The sequence below is a fragment of the Stegodyphus dumicola genome, chromosome 3, assembly GCF_044657685.1.
Source record: "Stegodyphus dumicola isolate Sdum_Otavi_A_Nest chromosome 3, ASM4465768v1".
In the NCBI taxonomy this organism is placed as follows: Eukaryota; Metazoa; Arthropoda; class Arachnida; order Araneae; family Eresidae; genus Stegodyphus; species Stegodyphus dumicola.
The window spans coordinates 37,226,897-37,253,359 of record NC_140770.1 but is presented as its reverse complement, the minus strand read 5'-3'; the positions used below and the strand labels follow the sequence as shown (position 1 = coordinate 37,253,359).

The 26,463-nt window shown below is 32.5% G+C and overlaps 1 protein-coding gene across 4 annotated transcripts in view; it reads right to left on the bottom strand.

The window, feature by feature from the left end:
- Positions 1-26,463, bottom strand: part of LOC118193361 (uncharacterized) — a 281,309-nt gene that overhangs the window by 42,834 nt on the left and 212,012 nt on the right. For all 4 annotated transcript variants that reach the window (XM_085812767.1, XM_085812763.1, XM_085812764.1 and 1 more), the window contains 6 exons: positions 24,993-25,117; positions 16,054-16,338; positions 15,301-15,413; positions 11,039-11,100; positions 7,904-8,064; positions 6,187-6,330 (listed from right to left, as the gene is read on the bottom strand). In XM_085812767.1, the coding sequence (XP_085668893.1) occupies positions 6,187-6,330; positions 7,904-8,064; positions 11,039-11,100; positions 15,301-15,413; positions 16,054-16,338; positions 24,993-25,117 (890 nt within the window). The remainder of the gene's footprint in view (positions 1-6,186; positions 6,331-7,903; positions 8,065-11,038; positions 11,101-15,300; positions 15,414-16,053; positions 16,339-24,992; positions 25,118-26,463) is intronic.

Genomic DNA, 26,463 nt, shown 5'->3' with positions numbered 1-26,463 from the left:
AGGAACACACAAGTGTGAACTTTTCATAATTGAAAAAATACACAACCTCGAGCATTTAAAGGAGTAAAGATTTTCCCCATTATATGTTGTGCAAATAAAAGAGCATGGATGACACAAGCATTAATGAATGATTGGCTTGAAAAACCATTTCATAAAGGAGGCTCAGCAACACTTGAATTTGGTTAGTTTACCTCATGAGGCAATGTTGAGTGTAGACAACTGTATGGCTCATACTTCACTTAAAAATTTAGTGAAAGATAATGTATCCATATTATGCTTCCCTCCAAATTGTATGTCCATCATTCAGCCTATAGGAATGCTGTGCACACTGAAATGTAAATATAAAATAGCATTTTTAAAGTCCATGTTAAATTTCTTGAATAATGGCAAGACTATTCAAGAATTTTTGAAATATTTTAGCATAAAATCTGCTATGTGGATCATCGCAAGATCATGGGAGTATGTGTCTCCAGATACCTTAAGAAAGGCTTAGCATTATGGCCAGCTACCATATTTCATGATGAGGCTGATGAAGATGATAGCCATGAATCTGAAGTTTTCGGATATCACAAACTAAAAGTGAAATTTTCCAATTAATGGATTTTGTATAGAAATGTAGAGAAGTGGTAATAAATGAAGATGATATAACAGAAGTTTTTCATTGTGATGGCAATGTCCCAATCATCAATCAATTAACAGACATCAAAATCTGTAAAATTCAGAAAATACCACTACCGATAGTGAAGAAAGGACAGGGAGTTTATTGAAAATGAAAAACTTTTGATTCACAAGTTAGTTGGAATTTTCGACACAGAAATTACAGGACTTTGAACAATGGAACTTTGTAACTGAACAGTAAATTATATCTGTCTATAGAATTCAAGAGAAAGTATTAGCACAATAAATAAGCAACTTAAATAATTTACATTGAAAGAAATGTTTAATAAAGTAAACAAAAATACATATTAAGCTTTTTTTTTTTTTTTTTTTTTGTAAATTTTGACACCCTTTAGATCATAAATGCTTCATTATTTCATAAATTACAATTTCATATTTTTAATTTTATAAATTCTACATGCCATCTTACTAGATTTCAACTGATGATCTAATATCCAGAAAAATCCCAAATCTGGGATCGCTGAAGTCCCATGAGTAAAGATAGCTGACTTTGTACTGTACTACTGAATTTTATTATTCAGTTCTCTCATATAATAGGCAACGATAACTACATTTGCCCATGTACATATCAATTCTTTTTTCACTGAAAATATCACATCAATCATAGTCTATCTTCTGTTCATATAGTCAGCGTCGGATTTCTGCCTAGGTCTACAAGGCCCCGGTGGCAGAATCTCTCCAATCTGTTAACCTTGACCTGGGTACGATTGTTGAACTGTATCAGTCTTTCGTAACATACATAGAACATTTAAGGAAACCCAGTACTTTTGATCATTATGAGTCGAAAGTTATTGAAAAATCTGGTGAATATAGCTATGCATATGACATGCGGAGGAAGCACAAGCGTAAAGTCCAGTTCGACGAAGTAAAAGCAAACGAGACCGAACTCTGGCAGGGACAGATTCCAAGTTACCATTTTCAACGTTATTATAGATAGATTAATTACAGAACTACGGAGATGCAGATCTGCTTATGAGGAGTTAAGTAAAAAGGTTTGATTTCTTACGAAACTACATCGTTTGGAATATAAATACATTCATGAAGGAGCCAGAAACCTCATAACTTTTTATCCAGGGGGCTTGGATAGGACATTGGAAAATAAGTGTCTGCACCTGCAAGCTGATTTGTCGTTGAATGATGAAGTTATGGAGTTATCATAACTGAAGCTATACAAATACTTATCGGAAAAAAGCTTTTTGGACATTTATCCAAACATAGGAATTGTGCTCCGAATGCTGTTGTGTACACTAGCGTCAAACTGCTTAGCAGAACGGTCGTTTTCAGTGCTAAAGAGAGTAAAGAATTACTTAAGATCTAATATAGTAAAGAACAGGCTCAATTCACTCTCTGTAATGTATATAGAGTCAGAAGTAATGCAGCCAATTGACTATGACATCATTCGTTCTTTTGCACAGAAGAAAGTTCACCATATGATTCTATAAATTTTATAGAATAACGTAATTATAGCAACATAGACTGTATTATTCTGAATTCTGATGTTTATTAAGGTTATTAAAGTCTATTAAAAATTATATGTTCTGTTCTAGTGCATTTAATTTGCTAAATTTCCAAAATAGCTTCAAATTGGGAGGGGGCAAATGTCAAGTGCCTGGGGGCCCTGGGTCTCTAAGTCCAGGCATGCATATAGTATCTCGAATTCACAGGTCAATGACTTAACAAGCACAAAATTTTTAAAAGCAGCATGTTTTTAGAATTCCTGATAGAGTATTAAGTGTTGCCATACATTTTTTTAATATTCACTATATGATTTGTATTTGCCATATTATTTCTTTAAACATAATATAAAGCAATAATATTTCATAGCAGCATCCTTTTATTTGGAAAGAGATTTGACACAGAAGTGAAATGAACACAACATTGAGGACTGAGGCTAATACATTTAACTGCTTCATAATGAGAGCTTGTCTTAACAATGAGCTATTTTTGTTTTATTTAGCACAAATCTATGAATACATTTAATGCTTATAAATGTATGTAATATGTTATTCTCAATCATATTTTTATTTAAATAACAAATTTGAGAGGTTTTACACAGGTTATCATAAATTAAGGAAAAATCACAAAAATCACGATTACTGAAAAAGTTACATGTAGAATTTTATGAAACTTACCCACAATATACAACACATAGTAAGGTATCAAATAACATAAAAATAAATTACCAGACAATTATGGTAGTATAGAAATTAGCACATGTATAAAATGAACAAATCGAAGGTGTCAGTTTGCTATAGGAAAAGTACCTTCAATATGGAATATGATCGCTTCTAGAAGCAATACGGCACATACAGCGAAGTGTGATACTTTCAATTATGCGGTCTATCAGTTGCATAGGAAGAGAGAGCCATTACTCTTTCAAAGCAGTTGCAAGTGCAGCAAGGGTCTGAAGAACGGATTGAAAGGAGCTAGACATCTCCCTAAAGCATCCCAAACATGCTCGATAGGATTCAAGTCTCGGGATTGAGCTGGCCACTCCATGCGCATAATTGTTTTCTGTTGAAGTTAATCATATACGATGCGAGCCCTGTATGATCTTGCGTTATCGTCCTGTAACAGGAAAGCATCACCTATTTTCCCGGCACATGGGTGCACATAAGCATCAAGGATGTCATCTCTATAAACCGGAGCATTCACGATTTCCGTTGGAAAGGCATGGAGGTTTGTGTGTCCACCCAAAGAGATGCCACCCCAAACACAGACACTGAATCTTCCGTATGCATCTCTTTTAATGGATGTTTGACAGATGATAACGGGTTCCAGGTTCTCTCCATGTCAAATAATGCCTACTATCGCTTTTTAGACTAAACCTAGACTCATCAGTAAAGAGAACAGCCCTTCACTGATCAGGTGTCCAGTAGACATGTTGTCATGCCTACTGCAAATGCTCCCTCCTGTGGCGTGACGTGAGCGCACGCAAATGGCTGGTCACCTCGCATACAAACCACCTTTCTGAAGCCTTCTATACACAGTTGACGTTGACACCAACCATCTGGTGGCTGAAGCAAGGGAGGATCTAAGAAGAGTAGGAGTAGCGGTTCTATTCCTGCATGCACATAATGTCAAATATCGGTCATCGGCGCTCGTTGTAGCAGTTGGCCGTCCTTGGCTGAACCTCCTAGATGCCGAATCTGTGTTTTGAAATTGCCTCCAAAGTCTATGAACCACAGAAGAATTCCCATTTAGCCATCTGGTCACTTCTGTTTGACTTTATCCTGCCTCCCAATGGCTCTCCATCGTAGTTCTGCAGGCAAATGATGCCTGGAGGTCATTGTTACGAATTGGCTTTCTCAGATTTCTGATGTCACTATCACAGTGAAATATGTGGTCATGCTCTCAAACATGGACTCCTCGCAGATGACGTATTCTGAGTGCAGCGCCACTAATTTGAATATTGCAGTTTTATTCAGCTACTCTTACTTGGCAACATATTCAAATTTTACACAGTTTGGCTTATTTTTGAGGGAGTTATCACTATTTTTGTGATTTTTCTTTAATTTATGATAACCAGTGTAGATTATCAGATAATATATCTTTTACCAAAGTCTGTTCAGAGCTTCAAGTAAAATATCACTTCCAGTTTATCAATTTTAAATAACATCTAAATTTTTCCTATTCATATCAAAGTACTAAATGATTTAAAATATGCTGCATAATACGTTTAATCACAGGAAAATACTGAAAAATGAATTATTGATGTAAAATACATGCAACAATTCATATGATATTTTACAACATATAATGTAATGTTGTTGTAATGTATAATGTAATGATAAATATATAATGTAAATATATGCAAACATATATATACATTATATATTTATCAACAAATGATGTAAAATATATGCAACTATATTAAGCACTCAAACTGTAACGCATAAAACATTATAGTAAAAATATAAAATCCGTCACACATGCACGCAACCAATAAAAAATTGCTAAAAATAAAAAATAATACACAGTAAGACTCTATGTAAAATGTGGGAGAGATATTTCACTAAGTTCCAGTGCTAAACGAAAAAGTGTTATATGAGGTCATCTTAACACATAATCAGGATAAGTGCAACAGAAGAAAGAATAAAAAAATGTATTTTTTAAAAATTTTGTAACATTTATTGTTAAATACTCTTTTATTACATTATATCACTTTATTTATTGCTAATATAGATTTTTATTCATAAAACATTCATGAAGAAAAAAATGAGTAAAGAAGTTATGTTTTTGATGAAAAAGGTCCTTCCTAAATTAACCTTTTTTTTTTTTTTTTGTTTGTTTTTGTGCATGTGCATGTTTGCGTATGTGTGAAGAAGTCATCTAATGTTGTTTGTCTTTTCCTGTTTAATTTAGCAAGTACTAGTTGTTGATATTTCATCTTTCCACCGAACTTCTACCAAAATTTAAATCCTTTTCTATAAAAAAATGACCTGTATTTCCTGTTACTGCAGCTAAACGTTTTTTAGAAGATTAGTTGAAAATTACTTTTGCTGCTTTTCTTCAGAAATGCTAATTTCATCCTCATCATGCATTTTTTGCTCTACTAAGTCTTTAAGATTGTCGTTGAAAAGATATTCACCACCTGTAATTTGCAATAATTTTTCAATACCCTGCAAATTTACATTGTTCAACCCTGTTTCACTAGCTAGCTTGATAATTTCATCAACATCAACAATGAATCCTCTTGTTACCAACATACTTGCTTAGCTCAAGGCATACATTGTTCCATAAAAAGGAGTCCATTTATCATTACTGAAAACTAACTCATGAGGATAATTCACTCATTCAATAATTGCTCTTAATGTTGCTGGAAATACAGCAGCTACTTTTATATCCATTTGCTGCCTCTCTAGTTATCTGTATGTTAGGAAGATTGTTCCTGTTTTTAAATAGATAGAACACCCTTTGACTAGCTACTGAATTTTCACTGGTGTTGCTTTTTTCATTCTGAATAATAGCTAAAAATTGTTTTTGGTTTTTCAATTACAACTGCTTGACTTAATGGCACACTGGATTCAACATTAACAGTGCTTTATTTAACAATGCATCTAATTAACAGTGCTTTATTTTTATTTCTAGGAAAATGCTTTTTCAAGTCAAATACCTTTCTTTTCCTTTGCAGTCATCCATTTAAAAATAAAAAATTATCATAATAAAATAAAATATTATGTTTATATTTTTATGCAAACAATAATGTTGATGACTGATCATAAGTCAACATTGACACAATGTGTTCCTATTACAATGATATTATGGCTATTACTTTAACAAACTTGCCTCAACACCAACAGCTAAACTAAGAAGCTACATGCACGGAAACAAAGTTCATTGTTAATTGGCTGAAAAAGCACCCACATTGTTATAAACTTACTCAGCAGTACTGATACCACATGCAATTTAAAAAATAGCAATACTACTGTGTAATACCAAAACAGTGTTAAATGGGTCTAACTGAATATTAAAGAGTAAAGAGTAAAAATAAGCAATATAACTTACCTAAATCCCTTTGAGCACAAGATCGTTTATCAGGGAGCAAAACCATACCACCAGGACAAGTGCAGGTTTTAGTCAGAGTATTATAGTTCCATATACAGAAGAAAGAACAACCCCCCTTCTGAATTCGACATTCATCAAATACATCTGAAAAAATTTTAAATATTTAAATAGAAATAAAATTAAATATCAGCATAAATATTACTAAACATGTGTTAACTGTTGCTTTCTATAGCACAGCAACTGATTACTTTTGTGAAGCTGACTATACTATTACACATTACAAATATGTAAATGTGTATACAAAAATAAAAAGAAACATTAAAGATTAACAACTGTGGCATGCCATCAATAGACTAGAGGGATTAGGTTAGTTGCTTAACATTTAAAGCGCTAACACTTTCACTCATATGTTTACCTAATATTCATAAGTATTAAAAGAAACATCATTTTATGTCTTTTGACACAGCAAGCGATTCGATTCTAGAGCAATCAGACTTTTGCATAACATGGAGGAGCTGAAACTGCACCAGCTCTATGTGACAAAGAAGTAACTGGCTTTCACCTATTCCTGTAACCCTACTGTAGATGCAGTAATAACTTCTAGTAATAAGTTGTAGGAAATCGGAATTTTCTTGTTAGGCTCAAAATAAAATATATTGATGAAGGAATGCACTGGGAAGAAATAGGAAAACCTAGTTCTGATACAAGAGATCACACGTGGAGCACATACAAGCAACCTGTGAAACTGTTTTATGATAATGTGCTTGCTGATCAGCTGTTAATATCACAATCTTATGCTGTTGATAGCTTTAAGCATGTTTTTTTTTTTTTTTTTAACTAATATACTTTCAAAAGAAAAAAAAATAGTTATAATCTAGTTTCATATGTCTAGTTCTTGACATAGAAATGTTTTTCATCAATCATTAAAGTTTTATGACATCCAAATTAAAAAGCTATTTATTAATTATGGCATGATTATTTTGATTTCTTTCTTAATCTGATTTTCAAAAATTTATCAGAATATATACGAATTATTGCACTCATTAGTCTTCCCATTCAAAATAAAATAAACCCAGGTGTGATGATAACCTCTCTAAGATGACTACTTCTGAAAGTGATCAGTATTTCACTGAACATAAATAAACATTAGTACTGAATTTCACCTCTTTAAAATGATCACTCAATTGGGAGTGGCTGTCTTAGAGAGAGAATTATGATTTTTCCCGCATTACATAGTCATAGTAAGCCACTTATTAACAGCATTAAATTTGACAGCATCTACAAATATTTGCCTCATTTACAACTAAGATTTTCAAAACTTCTTTGCAAACTGACAGATGTCAGTTTACTGCTAGTGTGTAAAATCGCAGCATATGTAAAAAATAGAAAAACCATACTTAATGGAGTAAGATACACACGTAAAATATTGTAGCATTTTATTGAACGATTTGTTTAATTAAATTACAAAATTAGTATGGCATTCAATGAGGCCAAAAATTTTGCAAATCACACATAATTTGTAATTAATTACAAATCATGCAATTTTTAAGATGACTACAGAAATCACTCCAAAAAATTATTTAAAAGTACTTAATTTTCCTTACTTACTAAACAGTGGATTTAAAAACGGAAATAACAAATGAAAAACAAATAATTATTTAAAAATTATACCTTAAAATTCAAAACATTTAATACTACCTAAAACATAAATGTTTACCTGTGAAATGAATGCTTCCAATGTCAACTACAAAAAAGCCACCAAAAGAATTATTCTTTTCTATTAAATCAGATGATAGTATTTCTGATGCTTGATTAGCTAAGATAAACCCAGAATCTGATTGCCAGATTACCAGAAATTTTACCTTCAGACTTCCAGGACTACAGAGAGAAATAAAGAAATCAGTTGTATAATTGCCCTTTTAGCTATTATCATAACTGCTTGCAGAAGCTGGTATTTAATTAAAATGTGCATACATGAATGATTTATAATATACAACATTAAACTAAGTAAATAAAAAAATTCATTTACAGCATTCAAAGATAACTCATAAACATTGTAATTATGGTAATATAAGAATACTTTTAGAGTAAGGAATATGAAGGAATATGAAAGCATAAAATTTTAAATAATCCTAAAATAAAAAATAACTTATGCTTTTTAATTACTATGCAGTTAAATTTAACAATTAAATAATTTCTTTATACAACCAGAAAGTTATTTCCTTATTCTGTTCCTTTACTACTGACCTAAAATAGTTTCAGGAGGTTTAAAAAATGAGTAAATCTTAAATTGCATGAAATGTAGTAAATCTATTGCAACTATAAATAGTTAAAAATTTTTACAGTACAGTTACAAAGTCTGAGATCCAGACTCTTCAGGACTTTGGGGATTTTAGATCTGCTTTGGTAATCTCAGATTTCGGGTATTAGATATCATCAGTTTAAATTTATTCAGATGACATGTAGAAATTATAAAATTAAAAATATGAAATTGCAATTTATGAAATAATGAATCATTTATGACAAAATAATATCAAAATTTACCAAAACAAAAAGACAGCAGCTCAATATTTATTTGCTTACTTTATTAAATATTTATTTAAAAGCAATTTGTTTAAAAATCTGCGCCATCATTTTCATGCTAATATTCTGTCTTTAATTCCATAGATATACAAAATTTCTTGTTCAATTACAAAGTTCCACTGGAAAAGTGCCACATCAAGAATTTCTATCAAATTTTCAAATGAAATTTTTCCATTCTCAACAACCTCTCTGTCACTTTCTTCAGCATTGATAGCAGTATTTTCTACATTTAGAACCACACTACAAATTTCCCCATCCATTGGAGTTAATTGATAGTTAGGGCACGGCTATCACAATGAAAAACTTCTGTTATATCATCTTCATTTATTACCACTTCTGTACATTTCTTCACAAATTCCATTAATTGGAAAATTTCACATTTTGTTTGTAGTATCTGAAAACCTTCAAATTTGTAACTATCACCATAAAGCTTAGTTAACATCTGCTGTTATACTATTGGTGATATATCATGAAACTGGCAACTAATGATATACTCTCCTTCTAAACTTCTAAAGTTTGTCTTGCTTCTATTGCTTACTGATGAAGTTAAGCTTGCATTATATTAATTTAGTTATTTATTACACTTATGACTATTTTCTGCACATGCTTATGATTTACAGTCTATATATTAGTCTCAAATAGATAAATTCTCACATATACTGAAGGCTTATCCAGAGCCAGAGGTAGATATTTTGTGTCCCAGTACAGTCTCTGCAGGTCCAAATTCTGCTGTCAAGTGCCTCCCTAAATTCTAAAAAATTTGACACTCCTAAATTTTGCATCTCAGTGCATTCCCTAAATTCTACATATTTTGCAATCCATTCATTAAGTTGTTTGGTATTTCTCAATAATAAAAATTTTGCCTACCCTAAATTCTGCTACCCAGTGCAGCTAGCTGCACCACACCTGGCATTGGTGCGGGGTTTAAATGAACAGCAGATCAGTTATTCTCAGTTCAAAGAATGTAATCTTTTGTATATGTCTTTTGTCTTTGTATAATCTTTTGTAATGTCTTTAATCTAATGTAATCTAAATGTAATCTTTAGGCTTATGAGTATCATTTGCAAAAACCTGTACATATTTTGCATATTGAAAGAAATTTCTGTTGAATTTCTTCTCATGTTACTATGCCCTTTGGTATTCAGTAACTAGTATTCAAACTAAAAAAACATGGCTCAGTGAGTTATTTCTCAAGCTACAGTGTGTTGATAGTCATGCGGTGATTAAAGTAACAAATAATGATTCACTGTGTCGGTTTCAGAGCCAATGTGAAATTAAGAATCAGGACTCTCCAGATGTTTTATTATGAAAAAATATCAAATGTGCAAGCGTAAAGCATAAAAATATATTCCTAAATAAAAAGGTTTGTGGTAATCAGGTCTGAATTTTAGATCATTCTGGATACTCGACATCCAGACTTTATACTCTAAATAAAGTGTGCTATTATGTATTAGAATGTGGGAGACAGACGGCAGGTAGAGCTTCTGACTCTGTATAATGATTAATATATTTGTGAGGTTGTGCATTACTTACTGCATTTCTGAACTCGCTCAAAAAATATTACGAGAAGCTTTTTACAAATATATATAACTCATGGATAGCATAGAACAGATATTTAAGTGAAGTAACTCCTCCTGACGCAAGGAACCTGCTAACGAGGGTCTCTCTATTCAAGAGTTCAAGAGCATTCTGGGATCATGTTCTGATGGAAACAAACTGCAGACTGAATTAACCATGCCTCCTTAATTTTTCAGTAGTACTTTATATCCTCTGAATCATTATGTCTGGAGTGATATCAGTGGAAAACGAGATCATTGGTTCGTCAGCCTTCTGAAATCAAGAGGCTTTAATGACAGTTAGAATGCTAAAGTCTCTTGACACTGGTCATGAAATTATGTCTCTTGTATGGTCAACTGAAACAACTATTGCATTTGAGATGTCAGACAATGTCGTGTGACACATCGTAAAAGCTTGAAAACATTGACTTGCGGGGATTGCACATACAATTTTCTCATCTCTGTGTAGTCTGCCACAAAAAAAAAAAAAAAAAAAAAAAAAAAAAAAAAAAAAACTACGTACATACACTAAAAAATACTACATACATACACTTTTACACAATTCTTATAAAAGAAAACGTACTGAAAACTTATAGTGTATCATAAACTCATAATACTGACTCATCATAGTGTATCATAAAATTGCAACATTTAAGGAGAGAAAGACAAATAAATGTAAAAGTTAAAATAATTCATCCTTCCTTTTAGATTACCTGAAATTTAGTATTTTTAGAGATTCGAATACAGCATTACTTTTCTTAAAAATCCTACGAAGCTAGAAAAGGAGGAAAAAATCATTTTCTGTAAATGTCTTGTTAAATAAAAACACAAATTCAAATAATATATAAATCAGTAGCAAGCACATTTTATAAACAGGAACATTTATTCATTAACATTGAATTATTTACACATATGAGAACAAACAACAATAAAAAAGAGATTCAAGCTCTTTCTAGAATGTTATGAATCCTCTTATAATAAATCCAAGTTTTTTTTTTTTTAGCCCAAAGGGCAATTTGCCCAGAAGGGCTATCAATTTCATTTTGGCATTTTGTGTTGTCCACTATAAAACGATCTTTGACTTTTCAAATTGTTGCCAGCAAATATTAGATTATATTTCAAGAAATTAAATAGTGAAGAATCTGCATGAATGCATGTACGTTTCTCCCATTGTAAAAAACAACAGTACCTAGCGACATCAAATTTTGCATAAAGTAATCCTCCACTCAAGTATGGGCATCTGGAAGCCCAAATTTGGAATTGGTTTTATTATCTATTTCATATTTTGTAAAACGTTAATGAAGTTTTGATTAACAAACTCAACGATTTCAAAGTAAGCAAAGGCAACACTGTTTTGGGGGGAAGGACCCTTTTTATCTCCAGTGCACGAGACTGTGTATTGGAAATTCTAAAGACATGTTCATTTTAATATTATTTTGCAATATTGCTGTTGAATTGAATTTTATGGTTTAAGTGAAAAGAACATGATATTTAATAAATAAAGGCAACCCATAAAACATTAAAAAACAACCTTTTGGGCATAATATAAAATCTGAAGGCTTTCAGATGCTTTTTTCAATTTGTTTCACAATTTCTTGAATTCACGCATTCTTTTCAAACTGAGGACTATTGTTGGGTACTTAGTTTCAAAAAATAAAATATCAGTTCAGAAGCAATAAAAATAGATGACTGAAAATGCATCTACTGCACAGTTTTTAATGGATGAAACTATCTATGATAATTAATAAATGAATAAGTTAAAAATGGGACTTCTGAAAAGGAATTTAATTATACAAATGTATTGTAAACAGTAAATGTAATAAAAAAAAGTTCAACCTGCTGGCTTAAAATTTTGCAAACATTTCTTAAACCCTTCAGTCATACAAGCAATCTTATTATCATTTACATTATTATAAAAATAATTTTTGTACAATTAAATTCTCTTGCCTCGGAAAAATCTCCATTTTAGCTTTTGATGGGAGAAACAGTTTATGTTTATGATTTGTGGACCCCCCTCCAGAGAAAGGAAAAAAAAAAATGGCTGTTTGAAAAACTTTGAGACTGTTTTTATTTCTTCTCCCCAGGGTTAAACATGAAAATATTTTGTCATCAAATGTGCAAGCACAATCTAACCAAAATTAGCCTGTTTTGTTTGTGATGACAATTTTGTATTTGTTTTTGTTGTAATTTTTATATTTGAGCATAAGGTTAAAGCACGGCAAACAATTACTATCACAAACCAAATAAGCGAGCTTCGATACACAACTACATTTAGTTCTGCAAACTCTTAAGGACAGCTTTATTAGTTGTTGGATGGAAAACAAAATGTGAAGATAAGAAACATTAAAGTAATTATAACAATGGACAAAGTACTATAGATTATTAGTTAAAATGGATAAGAAAAAAATGGTGGGGGCCCAGAAATGAAAAGGACAGGCAAATAAAAAAAAGAAGCTCCCAAAATTAAATAATTTTGTTATTAAAATATAATACCAAGGAAGAGTTTTTTCAGCAGATAGTGTCTCTGCCAGGAAGGTTGAAAAGTCTGAACAAAAAACTATGTTACTCCTGAGTAAGGCTGACAATAAACATATAGACATGTACACATCAGCAGATAAGGTAATTATGCAGCTAAAAATATTACCGATGATATGAAATTTCTAATTAATTAAGATGAAAAAATGAAAAAAAAAAAAAAAAAAACACACACACACAATCACAGACATATTTTACAAAAGATACTAAACAAAGAAATAGGCATTTTAGTGTAGCATATTATACATCTGTGATATGGTATGCATAAGTGCCATGACACTATGTTACTCTAAATTACTGGATGCTGTATTTGGCAAACCTTGTTCGTTTTTTTCTAACTGGTAATGATTGATGTTCAAATATTAGAGATTGGAAAAATTTAATGGTAAGAATTAAAACTAACAATTCTTTCAAATCACATGCAGAAGCAAACACTGTATATGAAGCATGGGAAAAAAAAATCTGACTACTAATAAAGAACTTGAAGAAGAAATTCAATATAACACAAGTATTTGGAAAATGGTTTTATACCATTTATATAACATTACATGTATACTGTCAGAAAGGGCATTAGCTGTTCATTGGCATAGTGAAGATATAAATGCTATCTGGTAATGGCAATTTTTGGTATTTTTCTGTTATCAGGACCGAATTCAGAAATGTATGTATGTATGCATGTATGTGCATATATGTGCAGTGCATATACACACTTACATTAACTTGCTTAACATATATTACTTAACACTGAAAAGGTAAGAAGGAGTTTTCTTCACATGAAGAAGAAGTTTCTTCACATGAACTGCCAGACCCATAGTGTTAAAGATGTTACAAATCCATCAATCTAGTAATGTTGAATTTTTTTATCATTTACAGAAACACTGTAGAAAGTGTAATTTAATGTTAAGGATGCAAATTTGAGAGGATGGAAAAAATGAATATAGAGCTCATACAGTCATCTAATTCTAATTCTGTACAGACTAAACTTTCAACAGAGAGACTAAAACTTTTCAATCCGTTTACATATTGTTACGTTTTTTTCTAATTCTTCTGTTCTGACACCAGTTGTTATGTTATATTCTTCCTTCACGTTCGTACGGGGTTCATAGATTTGGAGTGAATAACGACGACATTTGATGAAGTATTGAAACACACTTTATTTACCAATGTTAATCAGATGGCTTCAAAATCACTTTTACAGTCGTTGAACTGTTATAAACACTCTGACACATTCAGCGACACAGCCTTCACACTGTGAGGCAATAACGGTGGAGACAGCTTCACTGCAAAGCAGCCGACTCTGCTTGGTCATTCTCGGAACTCTACGTACTCTCGAGACTCTCCATGCTACAACCCGCGATGCACTTGATGAGACACGGAGCACAGCTCCCGACTCACAGTTCAGTCATTTCCGGAGCTCAACACGGTCTCTCGACGATGCACTAACCGCGATGCTCTACGAGACTCTTTCGCTGCACTCGGCATTCGCAGGCCGGCTGTCAATGCGATTGCTTCTTCAGGGATTGACTCGCTAGACGAGACACACTCACTCGATGAGAGACGCACACTAACTGACTGCGGACCAGCAGGGCTTATATAGCTTTTGGCTTGTGTTCGGAAACATTCTGAGCTAAACCGGTAAGAATTCGTTCCAGAAGGTTCTCCAACCGTCCATGGTATATAGCCAATTTTGTCGCCAAATGGACGATTTTGAGCCAAATGTGGCAACCTTGTCCTCCTTTGCTATTTTATGGCAACCCTAAAATTGCTTTACGGGGAAGCCATCTCACGGCGCCTTTACATTTCGTAACAATATTTTATTAACCAAACAGTTATTTTAAAATAATTGTTCACACTAATAGTCTTCTTTCACTAACTAAATATCTTTACAGATTTACTGCTATGTATTTAAAATTTCATTTTAAATTCAAGTTACACAAAGGGAAAAGTTCTTGAAGAGTAATATATACCATGTTTTCATAAATCACAGCTGACTTTTTTAACATTAATCTTATTTTACATTATTAGTATCATTTTTATTTGCATGCACTTTAAATTAAGTAAAATTTTTTTTTATAAACTAAAATATTGATTTATGTTTTGCAAATTCAGTTCTATTATGTGATTCTTAAGAAGTCATGTTGACCCCAAATATGGTTTTGAAAGGTAATATAATTTCTTTACAACTTGCATATTGTTATATTGATTTGGAAGTTTCATATATTGTTATACTGATTTGGAAAATCCACATTATTAAATTTTAATTTCAGTTACTGTGCCTTATTTTGTTTATAATTGAGGTGATAAGCTTATTGTTACAAAAATGCGTACCAAAAAGTTCACTTGTTATATGATTTTAATGAGAGGCCTTTCATATGGGATCATATCTGAAAGCCTTTCATATGGGAATTGGCTCATATTCACATGATCTTAAGCTACTTACTTCTGCTTTCAAATGTCCAGCTAAGTTCATGTAACCTTGAGAACGATTATCTCTCAAATCTTCAGTAAAATTTTCATTAATTATCGTAAATTCTCCTATTAAGGCATTTGGCACTGAAACATAGATTTGATTTATGTAAATTACTTATACAGATAAGAATAAAAGATAGACAAATATATTTTTAAAATACTGACACTTAATATAATATTTAAAAAAAAATCAAAAGCTTGAAGACGTAGAAAGATTGGTATAGATTCAATGAAATTTATTGCTGAGATAGATAAGATCTAATTCTGATTATTAACATAAATGACAAGTGATGTTAGTCTTCATATGATTAAATTTATTTCAAGATTTAATTTTTTTTAATATTAGAAATCTTAGATATATTTTAGAAATACTAAGATGGGATTTTTTATGATAGAAATTTTTTAAAAAATTTTTATAAATAAAATGTACTGGATAAAGAAAAGGAAATTTGTTGTGTCTCAATAAAAAATAAATAGCAACTGTGTTTTTGAATTTAATAGTCAGCAAAATTATTACAGAAAGAAGTGGATCAAATTTTTGATAAGAAAGGTTAATTTATCAATATTGATTAATAATAAAAAAAGCACTTGCAAGAACTATACGTTAAGAACATTACTTTTTCTTTATTAAATTAACTTTAAGGGGAAACTTTTAGATTACTTTATTTCTGCATAAAGGGCTTGCATTAATTCAAATATACTCTGCAGTAATTTTTATACATACCAATAGTTTGCGAATGTGAAGTATCATTCATTGCAGGAACTTTTGAACTGACTGTTGCAGGTGTTTGACTGACTGTGTCATTCACCTCATCATTAGCCTCAGGTGTCACATTTGGAGGAATCTGTGCATCCACTGTGACAGGAGGCAAGAATTTTTCTGGCACTTTGGGTGGGGGTCGAGGCCTAAAAGAGTGACCGGCAAGGGATAGTGAGTCAACACTTGGTAATGACTGACCAGATTCATATCTAGTATTTTTGTTTTCTGACTCTGCTAATAGAATACCAGCTGAAAAAAAAAAGAAAGATATGTGAAATATGGTTTAATACATAATTAGCAGAAGAACATGCATTCAATTTCAAGAACAATTCCATTTGTCTAGCAACATAAGTAACTGCATATTTTGAATATGTTAAAATTGTTTAAAAAAAAAAAAAAGGGATGATAAAGCATTCTTTGATTTCATGCTTTATAAATTACTCATAAATGATTTCGGATGCCTAAGCGGTAATCAGATACAGCTCAGGATGCAGGCTGTCCCAGATTTAAAAATCTGCCACACATACCGCTCAGATGGATTCTAGGTGCAACTAAGAGCTTTTTTTTAAATTTTCAAATGGAATGTTGAAACTCCCCCCCCCCACTTCTCCCAGAATTTTTGCCCATACACTCCCTTCATTCAGGGATTTAAAAAAATTCTTGAACTTTTCTGTTCTCAACAGCAGTTGCAATAACAACAACAACAACAATAACAACAACAAAAAAAAAAAAAAAAAACTCTAAAATGCAGTCGATTACAAAAACTTTAAAGCAATTTACCGATTTTTGCAATTTTATTATTATCATTACCCCCCCCCCCCATAACTGTATCTCTGAAATTTTCAAACTGTTTTTATAATAGTTTTAACTTTTCATAGATTTCAAAACGGGCACTTCAACATCTTTTAAAACATAATAACTGAATCTATATTATTTTTTCCTAATCCTGTTTTCATTGCAAACTTCGAGAAATATATGCACAAAAACCAGGGTTAAATCTGTAAAATTAAAAGTGCAGGAACCATATTGATTAGCACAGGTAATCAAAAATAAATAAATAAAATAATTAATAAATTTATGACTAAAATTAAATAAACTATAATGAGATAATCAGGAAATTAAGTTAAACAGTTAAGGCGGTTTGTTAATAAATGTCTGCCAGATTTGGGCAAATTTTGAAATATTAAAAAATGCAGTGAAGCGCAATAAATGACCGTTGTTAACAGAATACATCCTCAAAATCCCGCTCCCAAATTTTTTATTAAAAAAACCTTATTATATTTTAATAATAAATAGTTGCCAGATATCCTTTTCACTTTTTTAATGCTTTTCAATTAAAATCAAGATTGCAAAATAGAGGGCGCCACCACTCTTCGCCGACAGCTATTTTCCTTACTTCAGCGAACATTTTAAATAAGCTATATATGATTTTCGCATCTAGAGATAAAGTAACATTTAAATAATTACCATAATGTAATTCATTCACCAAAACGTTCGCTTATAGCAGAAAGCGTTTTCTAAATAGTATTCAGTAATGCAGAATCCTAATGTTTCGCTTACGTCGTTCATCTTTCGCCTACTACGAAACTTTGAACAGAATCAAATGCATCATCAGTGCCATCTATTGGCAACTATTGCTCTACTGGAATCTATATTTTTCTGAAATCTTTCTCTTAAATACTATATTAAAATACTCCAAAATCATCTTCTTTAGGTTCTGGAATTACAACCATTTGCTTTTACTTACTTACATTTCCTTACTGTAAGTACTGGAGTTATAATTTCGTCCAAAACTGAGATTCGCCAGAGACTGGGCCCGGCAGGGTCCACTTGAATTTAAGCTTTGACTAAAATGGCAGAATATCATTCTGGCAAATTTTGTTGTTTTATTTTTAACACAGATTTATAGTATTTCTTAAGATTCTACTAGTATATATTCTAGTTAGCAATAATCATAGAAATTTAAAAATGACATTAATAAAAAAGAATGAAGCCTAAAAATTAAATTTTTTGGGGGGGGGTTAAGGTAAGGCTTTGTATAACAATACAATTAAAAAATAAACGCAATATCTTACGTAATTTCCTTGATATTAGTTCTATCAGTGACTAACTATACTAACTACTGCATCAATAAGATAATTTTTTCATTGCTTTTGATACCTTTAAAACTATGCATTGCAAATGATTCGCTAACATAGATCATAAGTTTCAGGATCATTAAATGCATCAAGAAATGAAATATCAGTTAATTTTTTAAAAATAGTTTGACATTTTTAACACTATTTATATGCAACTCATCTTCTATTTTGTTTTGTACATATGAGCATTTCTTCATAATAGAGAGACTGTAGGGTCATCGTGCTAATGCAAAAATTAAATGACATACCTGTTTTTACATCCGATAGTTTAATAGAAAATATATTAATTCAGCACATATGTATAGTTAGCAAAAAGTGAATACCAGACATGAGTGTTTCAACGTAATCAAAGAGTAATCCAAGTTAGTAACGCCCACCAGCGGCCGAGCGGTAAAGTCGCTGAACACTGGTAGTTCGGTCCGAGGTTAGAATCCCGCGAACGGGCTGGCTGCATGGGCGTTTTCGTGGTTTTCCCCATGTGTAACGTGTATAGGAGCCAGTTTCCCTTAGAAAGTCCTCCACGAAGGCCTCTCTCCTCTTAGGCAGATAGCTCTCGAGGCTTTGCCATAATTACACACACCCAAGTTAGTAACATCCATGCTAGTTCGCTGGAAAATGAGCCAGTATTGCGCGACCGAGCGAGGTGAGTTTGATGGTTCACCTGTGGCTGCGAAAGATGAACTATCGAGGCTCTGTCTCACATTCTTCCTCCCATTAGACGAGTGAGAGAAAGTTGGTAGAGACATCCCTTGGATCTAGCTGCTATGTATTATGAGCTTTCCACATTCACAAATAGTAAATAAGAAATGTAAATCACAGAATGAAATTAGTCTCTTTCTATACTTCCCTCCTGTTCATTACAGGGGGGAAAAAAATTGTATAATATATATATTAATTTGCTTGATCCAGTTAACCATAACTATTTTGAATAGTTATTCTAAACAAAATAACTGATATATGATGTTCCTAATTTAATTCAGTTTTAAATTTCGGAACAGTTTTCTGATGCCACTTTTTATAATTTAAATCTTGTTTTTAAATTAGAGAAGAAAGACAGTCCCCGCAACAGCTATTTCATAATATTACATGCGATATTTCGTAATATTATAAATCATAAAATTTAACATGTCATGACATGACATAACACTACAAAACTAAAACAAATATACACACATACAAACGAAAGAGCATGCACTTGACAACAGAATTTCTCATTCACGTACTTGACAACAGAATTTCAGACGATGAGACAACAGAATTTCTCATTTTCCATTCTAAGCCGTCAAGCAGTTTTTCTAAAGATCCCCAATTGTTTTTCGTGCGTCGTTATACACGATGATCGGAAAATATCCGACAAAAACGTAAAGGCAGTTAGAAGGAGCCGAAATAAACGATTTTGTAATGAAATGTGTATGCCCAAATGGCATGTTTCGGTGGTACACGGCACTATTGAGTGGGATATAACTAGCGATTTGGGGCTTCCCTGCCTCGTTCGACTTAACAACATTACAGGTCACCACTCCCTTTAGAGCAAGTCGCAAAGGTTTCAACCTCCGCTATTGCCCCTCCAGGAGAGGGCGCACCACCTGGCTTCTTGCCATGCAGCACTGGTCGTTTGATTTGCTACCTGCTAGTCGTTCGGGATGCCCGTCGCGGCGGGACATTACCCAGCAAACCCGGAGACGCTACCGGGCTACTAGAACCAAGCCACGTTAGGACGTGCCAGACCCCGTGGCTGGCCAATAAGTGACCTTTCCCAGGGCCTTCAGAACCACCAAGTTCATAAATTGTATACCCCCTTGGCCGAGATTGCCTAGGTACAGATCCTAGCCAGTAGCTTCACAAAGTTCTCTACGTCGTAAAAGCGTCCTGCTAGCCTGAATTGTCTTCCCTTGTGCAGATTTCCAGTAGTATATATCGTTACCCGAAACCTTAGTACGCAAATATGCATTTTATCTGTACGGTTGCAGATGGCCAAACAAGCAGTTGCTTAAAAGAAATACATGGAAATCATTCACTGTACCTCTTTTCCCTAGCTGCTTCGTTTTACCCATATCCCATAAATAAAATTCATGTCGGCGTCTTTCGATGTAGCAATGCATACTGCCCGAAATCCATAAGGGGAATGACAATTTATACCAGTTGAGCGCTTTTATCTTCAGATCAACAGCGTTGTGTAACACCTCAACGCTCCATTTGACAAAAGCCTTCAATTACAGTATCTGCCTGTATTGGTCTCCTGCCAGATATTTTCCGAGAACCCTAAACGAAAAAGTATCCGAATCTTCGCATCAAATAGCGAACTTATTTTAATGCAAAAATATGCTCGAGGTACTTTCTTCTATTAAAAAGTTAAAAGTATAAACTAGGAGATTTATTTACAGCTCAGTTATGATTGGCCTTTTAATTTTCTGAACTGCATAATTACCATAACTAGCCTAGAATGCTAGTTATGTAACATAGATGCCAGTGCACTATATATACAGTGTATGTAGTGTATGCATAAATCGTAATGTATAACAGATATCGAAACGGACTCATATTTAATTGCAAGGATTGAAAATTAAATAAGGAGAATGAAGTAACTGTAGAGAAATGCATAAATGAAAGGTGATCTGGGCACTGAAGCTAATAAAGCACTAAATTAGATATATGTAGACGAATCAATTTGACAAAATGTTACAGCCTATTTGCCTGATATATTTTTGATGGCATCATTTTTGCAGAATGTTTGCTATTTGCAATAAAGCAAAAAAATAAACAAGCTTTTTTTTCCCCCTCCTGGTGATTCAGGGCAAAATTTGTACGAAGGCAAGAAAATGCATCTGTCATTCAGCTCTGACTTTAAAATGTAAGTATTGGAGGGGGGGGAAGAAACTGACAGACAGGGCTCTCTGTTTCCGTCTTAATGATCATCAAAGATAAACTTTTGACAAGTTGACGCGCATTTGATCTAGAAACCAAAAATGACATGGGATAAAAATGCATTCATTCGATGTCAAAAAAATTTCGCCTTTTGGAAATCTAAATGAATAACTGTGATGTCTGATTTTCTGAAACAACTTTATCTTGACACTGGCATAAAACTTTCTAAAGTGAGGAGGGAGAAAAGAAAGAAAGAATGTTCCATTTTTTTTATGGAAGCGCAATACTGAAATTCAGCATTTGCACTTGAGGCACAGCCTTTGATTCTTGGTTTAGAATTAAATAAATCTGCTATTTTTTAAGGCCAATCCAATAGCAACCGAGTAGAGAGAGCTTTTCTTGCTTGTGAAAACTCCAAAACCAGGATACGAAATGATATTAGAATACCATAAAACAGGGGTTCCCAAGCTATTAAACATTGGGATCCTCTTTTTAGAAAACCGAATCTATAACAACCCACTTTATCCTCGGGGCATAACATTTTTTCAGAAAGGAACAGCACACTTTATTTCAGAAAAAGGTTTTATGGGTCAAAAAAGAAATTTTGTGCAGGAAAAAAAATATTTATTATTAAATAAATAAATACTTATTATCTTACAAAAATATTTCCAATAAGGATGCGCTTATTTTCGATTGTTGTTGATGATGGCAATCAAGTCCAGGTCAATTTGAGTTATTTTCAGAAGCATTCAGAAGGAATTTGGCAATTGCAGCTTGTTTCAATACTTCGTTTTAATTCCTACCATTGCCGAAAATCCAGTTTCACTAAGGTAGGAAGATGTAAAAAGGAGCAATATCTTCAAACCTTCAGTAGAAAGAACTGGATAAGGTTGTTGGGCAGATAATCAGAATAGTACTATAAGTGTCAGTTTACTTCGATTTAAATTTCAGTTTTAATAATGCACTTTTGATAGGCCTACTAGTTCTTCCTCAGCTTATTTCAACAATATGCCATTATTTTAGATTATAAACGCATGAAATCATATAAAATTCTTGTATCAGTGGTCTCCAATGATCTTTTTATAAAAAAGTAATTTTTGGATGAATCTTCGAATTCTGTCATGCACTGCAAATATGCTTTGTAAGTATAAATTCAATTGAATAAATTCGGTGAATATGTCTGCTAAATACGTGAGCTTAAAAGCAAATTTTAGATCGCGCAACGATTTTTATAATTTGTATCTATCAACGAAAATCATTGCGACTTCCTCATGGAGTTCCACAAATCGTGTTAGGATTTCCCTATTGGTAGCCAACGTAGTTCGATATGTAGAAGAAGGGATTTATGGTTACTCGCCATCTTTTCGTAAAGCTTTTCAAATAAGTTCGATTTTAACGGTCTTGATTTTATTAAATTAATTATCTTAATGGTAATGTTCAAAGCATTTTAAACTTATGGCTTAGATGTTGATACAAATGCTCTTCTGTGGGAATGTTGCAGTAAGTCCATGATGCAATTGGACTGAGTCCATGATGCACTTGACTAAAAAAATTGCTGTTCTTTTCTTTTTCTGTTTTACCATACATGGCTCGTGCACTCATCTGCACATATCCCGCCACATTCCATCCCATCTACTACTGTGGTTCTGTGGTATGAATTTCTTCTCTCGCATTTGTTTTCTTGTAGAATAAAATCAGAGAAAAGCATATGCTTTTCCCCACTAGTGTATTTATGATTTAAATCTTGGACTAAAACTAACACAGTTCTGAGCATTTCAGTAATTGCTTCTCATACTCTAATTTGGAGATAGCCATCTAGGGAAAAATGGTATTCAATAAGGGGAAAAAAATACTTAACAGAAAATAGTTTCACTGTTATTGAACGTAATTCTAGAATCAAGTACTTCTTTAATTAAAAACCACCAATAGGGCGAAACGAGGCTTATTTTACTAACCTCCGATGTTACGGTATTACAGCAACCCTTTTGACTGCGTTAAATACCACGCATATTTTTTTTTTTTTTTTTTTCTGTTCACTTTTCTGATATATAAGAATAATACAAGACTTTTATCATTCAAACTGTCCTTTGAATTTGAGAGAGTTTCTACCATCTTAAGGCAAAGTAAGGATCTCCAAACACAGGCTCCACCAGTGAGCGAATGGGTAAGACTGCTGAATACTGAGATTGTGCGACCTGGTTTAGATTCGATCCGGTGCAAATGGGCTGGCTGCATGGTTGATTTTCCCCCATCTATAACGTGAATACTGGCCAGTTTCCATCAGAAAGTCCTCCACGAAGGCAATCTATCTTCATGACTTTGCCGTATTCAAATAAACACAAACGCATAAAATCCAATATTTATTATCGTGTAAAAGACTCGCTGACAGCGATGAAAAATATATGGAAACTGCTTATGATATATACTGGGGTCATAGCGTTTAGTGTGGGTTCGAATCTCGGAGAAGGCATAAATGTTTGTAGATGCGCAATATCTTAACGTCATTGTGGAACTTAAAATGCTGTAGAGAGGTTCGCAGTAGTGGTTAAGGGAATAGGAGACTCTTGGATCCATCCCCTGGGATGTTTTCCATAAAAAATGGAACATATTTCTGAAAACTTGTATTGTCACCCAATGAGATGCCCACAGCCTTTGCCATGACAGGCGCAACCTCTTTTGCCGCGATGAAATTTGCAGACATAATCTAGACTTCACCCAATACGATGCCAACAGCCTTTGCCAATGACAGGCGCAACCTCTTCTGCCACGATGAAATTTGCAGATATAATCTAGACTATGTCAGATAGAAGAACTAGTCACGAAACTGTTATAGTCCTAACTATAATCTATATCAAAGAATTTGTATGACTGTATTTGTAACATTGACAGTTCTTGAACTTATCTACAGACTTGATTAAAACAGTTTGTAGCTTTCACAGCATTTTTTCAGCAGACACGAATGTACAGTTTCCTTGTTTTTAAGAAGAAAAAAATAGGATTATTTTGAATTGTTCACCTCAATATCTACGGTACTAAACACATGTACTTTGGGTTTAAATGGCAATCAGGCCTTATCCTTGATTTAAATTGGGGTTCAACATGGAAGACTCGACAAGGACTTACTCTTTGTTAAGTAAATATCCCAAATTATGTAGGAGTCTTCTAAATTGATTGATCTTTTTGAATTTGCATCATATAATAAAATAAATGTCTAAATTTATTTACCTATTTTAATTTGCATCATATAATAAAATAAATGTAATTATAATTTTTTATTTTACTGATAGGAATTATATGTGTTAGGAATTTACTATTTCGAATTTAATAAAATTTACTACAAAATCTTTCGATTTTGTAGTAAATTTTCATAACAACTACTACTGATTATTTAACTTAAGAAAGTTCCATTTTTTATTTACTAGATGAGCATAAAATAGCTATAGCAGAATAATATACAGAATATGCAAAACAAAATGATTGACGACATTATACGACGCAATCTCAGAAATATAGAACTTTAAACTCAGCACAAATTTAATACCGTATATAATAAAATACATAATATTATCTGAAGATAATTTGACCAAATTCTTATTCCCTTAGCTCAACATTTTTAGTTGAGTTCATTTTATGCGTTGCACGATTAAAACAAAATAGAGGAAAAGGGTCTACTACACATAAGAGTTTCCTCAGTTTTCTTGCAAAAGAAAGGACTCTGAGGAAAGACCTTTCAATGCTCTTGAAAACTTATCGCTCGAATTTTAGTATTGAGAGGAACTAAATAGAAGAATGTGCACCATGTTTTAGCAAAACGTACTAGAAATCTAAAATTAACGTATCATCAGAATTACAAAAACGTTGGTAAAAAAAATATTCTTTCAGTTAAAATTGAATACTTACTTGCAGCTAGAACACCTAACAAGAGTGCGACAGCTATTATGATCAAAATCAATCCGCAAATGAGGATTCGTCGCCAGCCAGGACATAATTTCCTATTGTCTTCTGTGAAGTAGAGTTTTTCGCCCCTAAAAAATCATACAGAGTAATTTTCTTAGTTTAATTAGCTTAGTAAAATTTAAAAGTACATATTTTAATAAACTAAAATTGTGAATTCGGTGACATTAGAATTCCGCAAAATGTAATTTGGAGTTTCGCGACAATATTGTTGATTATAAAAATTAAAATTTAATAAAGCTTTTGCTTATTATTTATTGCATTAATCATTTCCGGCTATTCAATGTCTACAAAATCATATTTTATAGTTTGCTTATGGATGTAGAAGTGAAATGACATTTTATCATTCTATCATTTTAAAAACACGCAAATGATTTTATTAATTGCATGCTGATTATAAAGACTGGTAGTATTAATCAATAGATCAAGATAATTTGCCTTCATTCCCCAAATCTGACATTGTGCGATTTTTTAAAATGGCAATGAACAGTTTTTTAAAATGTATGTCACCTCCAGAACTTACATGCAGGAATTCCTAAATAAATTTCCTGAATAAATAATTAGCCGAAAGGGCCAATTTGCCCAGAAAGGTTGCCAGTTTCGTTTTGGCATTTTGCGTTATAAACAGCGTTTCATTTTTGAAATTGTTGCCACCAAATATTAGAGCCCTGCATTATACTTAAAGAATTATTAAATAATGAAGAATCTTCATGAATGTGTATATGTTTCTCGCACTGTGAAAAAAAGGTACCTACAGACATCAAATTATGTATAACGTAGTCCTCCACTCGAATATGGGCATCTGGAAGCATAAATTTGGAAACTGGAATTTGTTTTATTATCGATTTCATATTTTGTAACACTTTACCGAATTTTTGGTTAGCAAAGTCAACAATTTCAAAGCGAGCAATGGCAAATCTGTACCGAATAAAACATTTTTAACTCCAGCGCGCGAGACTGTGTATCAGAAATTCTAAAGTTATGCTATTTTAAAATTATTTTGTGATACTGCTGTTGAACTGAATTTTATGGTTTAAGTGGGAAGGACATGATGTTTAATAAATAAAAGTAACACGCAAAACGTTAAAAAACACCCCTTTTGGCGTAATATAAAATCTGAAAGCTTTCAGATTTTTTGTTCTTATTTTTTGCGAAAAATATCTAAACGAAAGTGCATGGCATCACATGTTTTAAAAAACTTAGTACAGGGAAAGACTGGGTGTCATTCCCAGTAAGGAAAATTACCTTTTAGAAGACATATTGGAAGAATGTGCTGAGAGGAGTAGAAAAAAAACCCACAATTTATTGATTATTAATTTTCAGAATTCGAAATGAATTTGATTTATCGAATAAGTTTAGACTATTTAAATGTTTATATTCAATTACTTTAAATATAATTTTGATATCTTCAAATAAT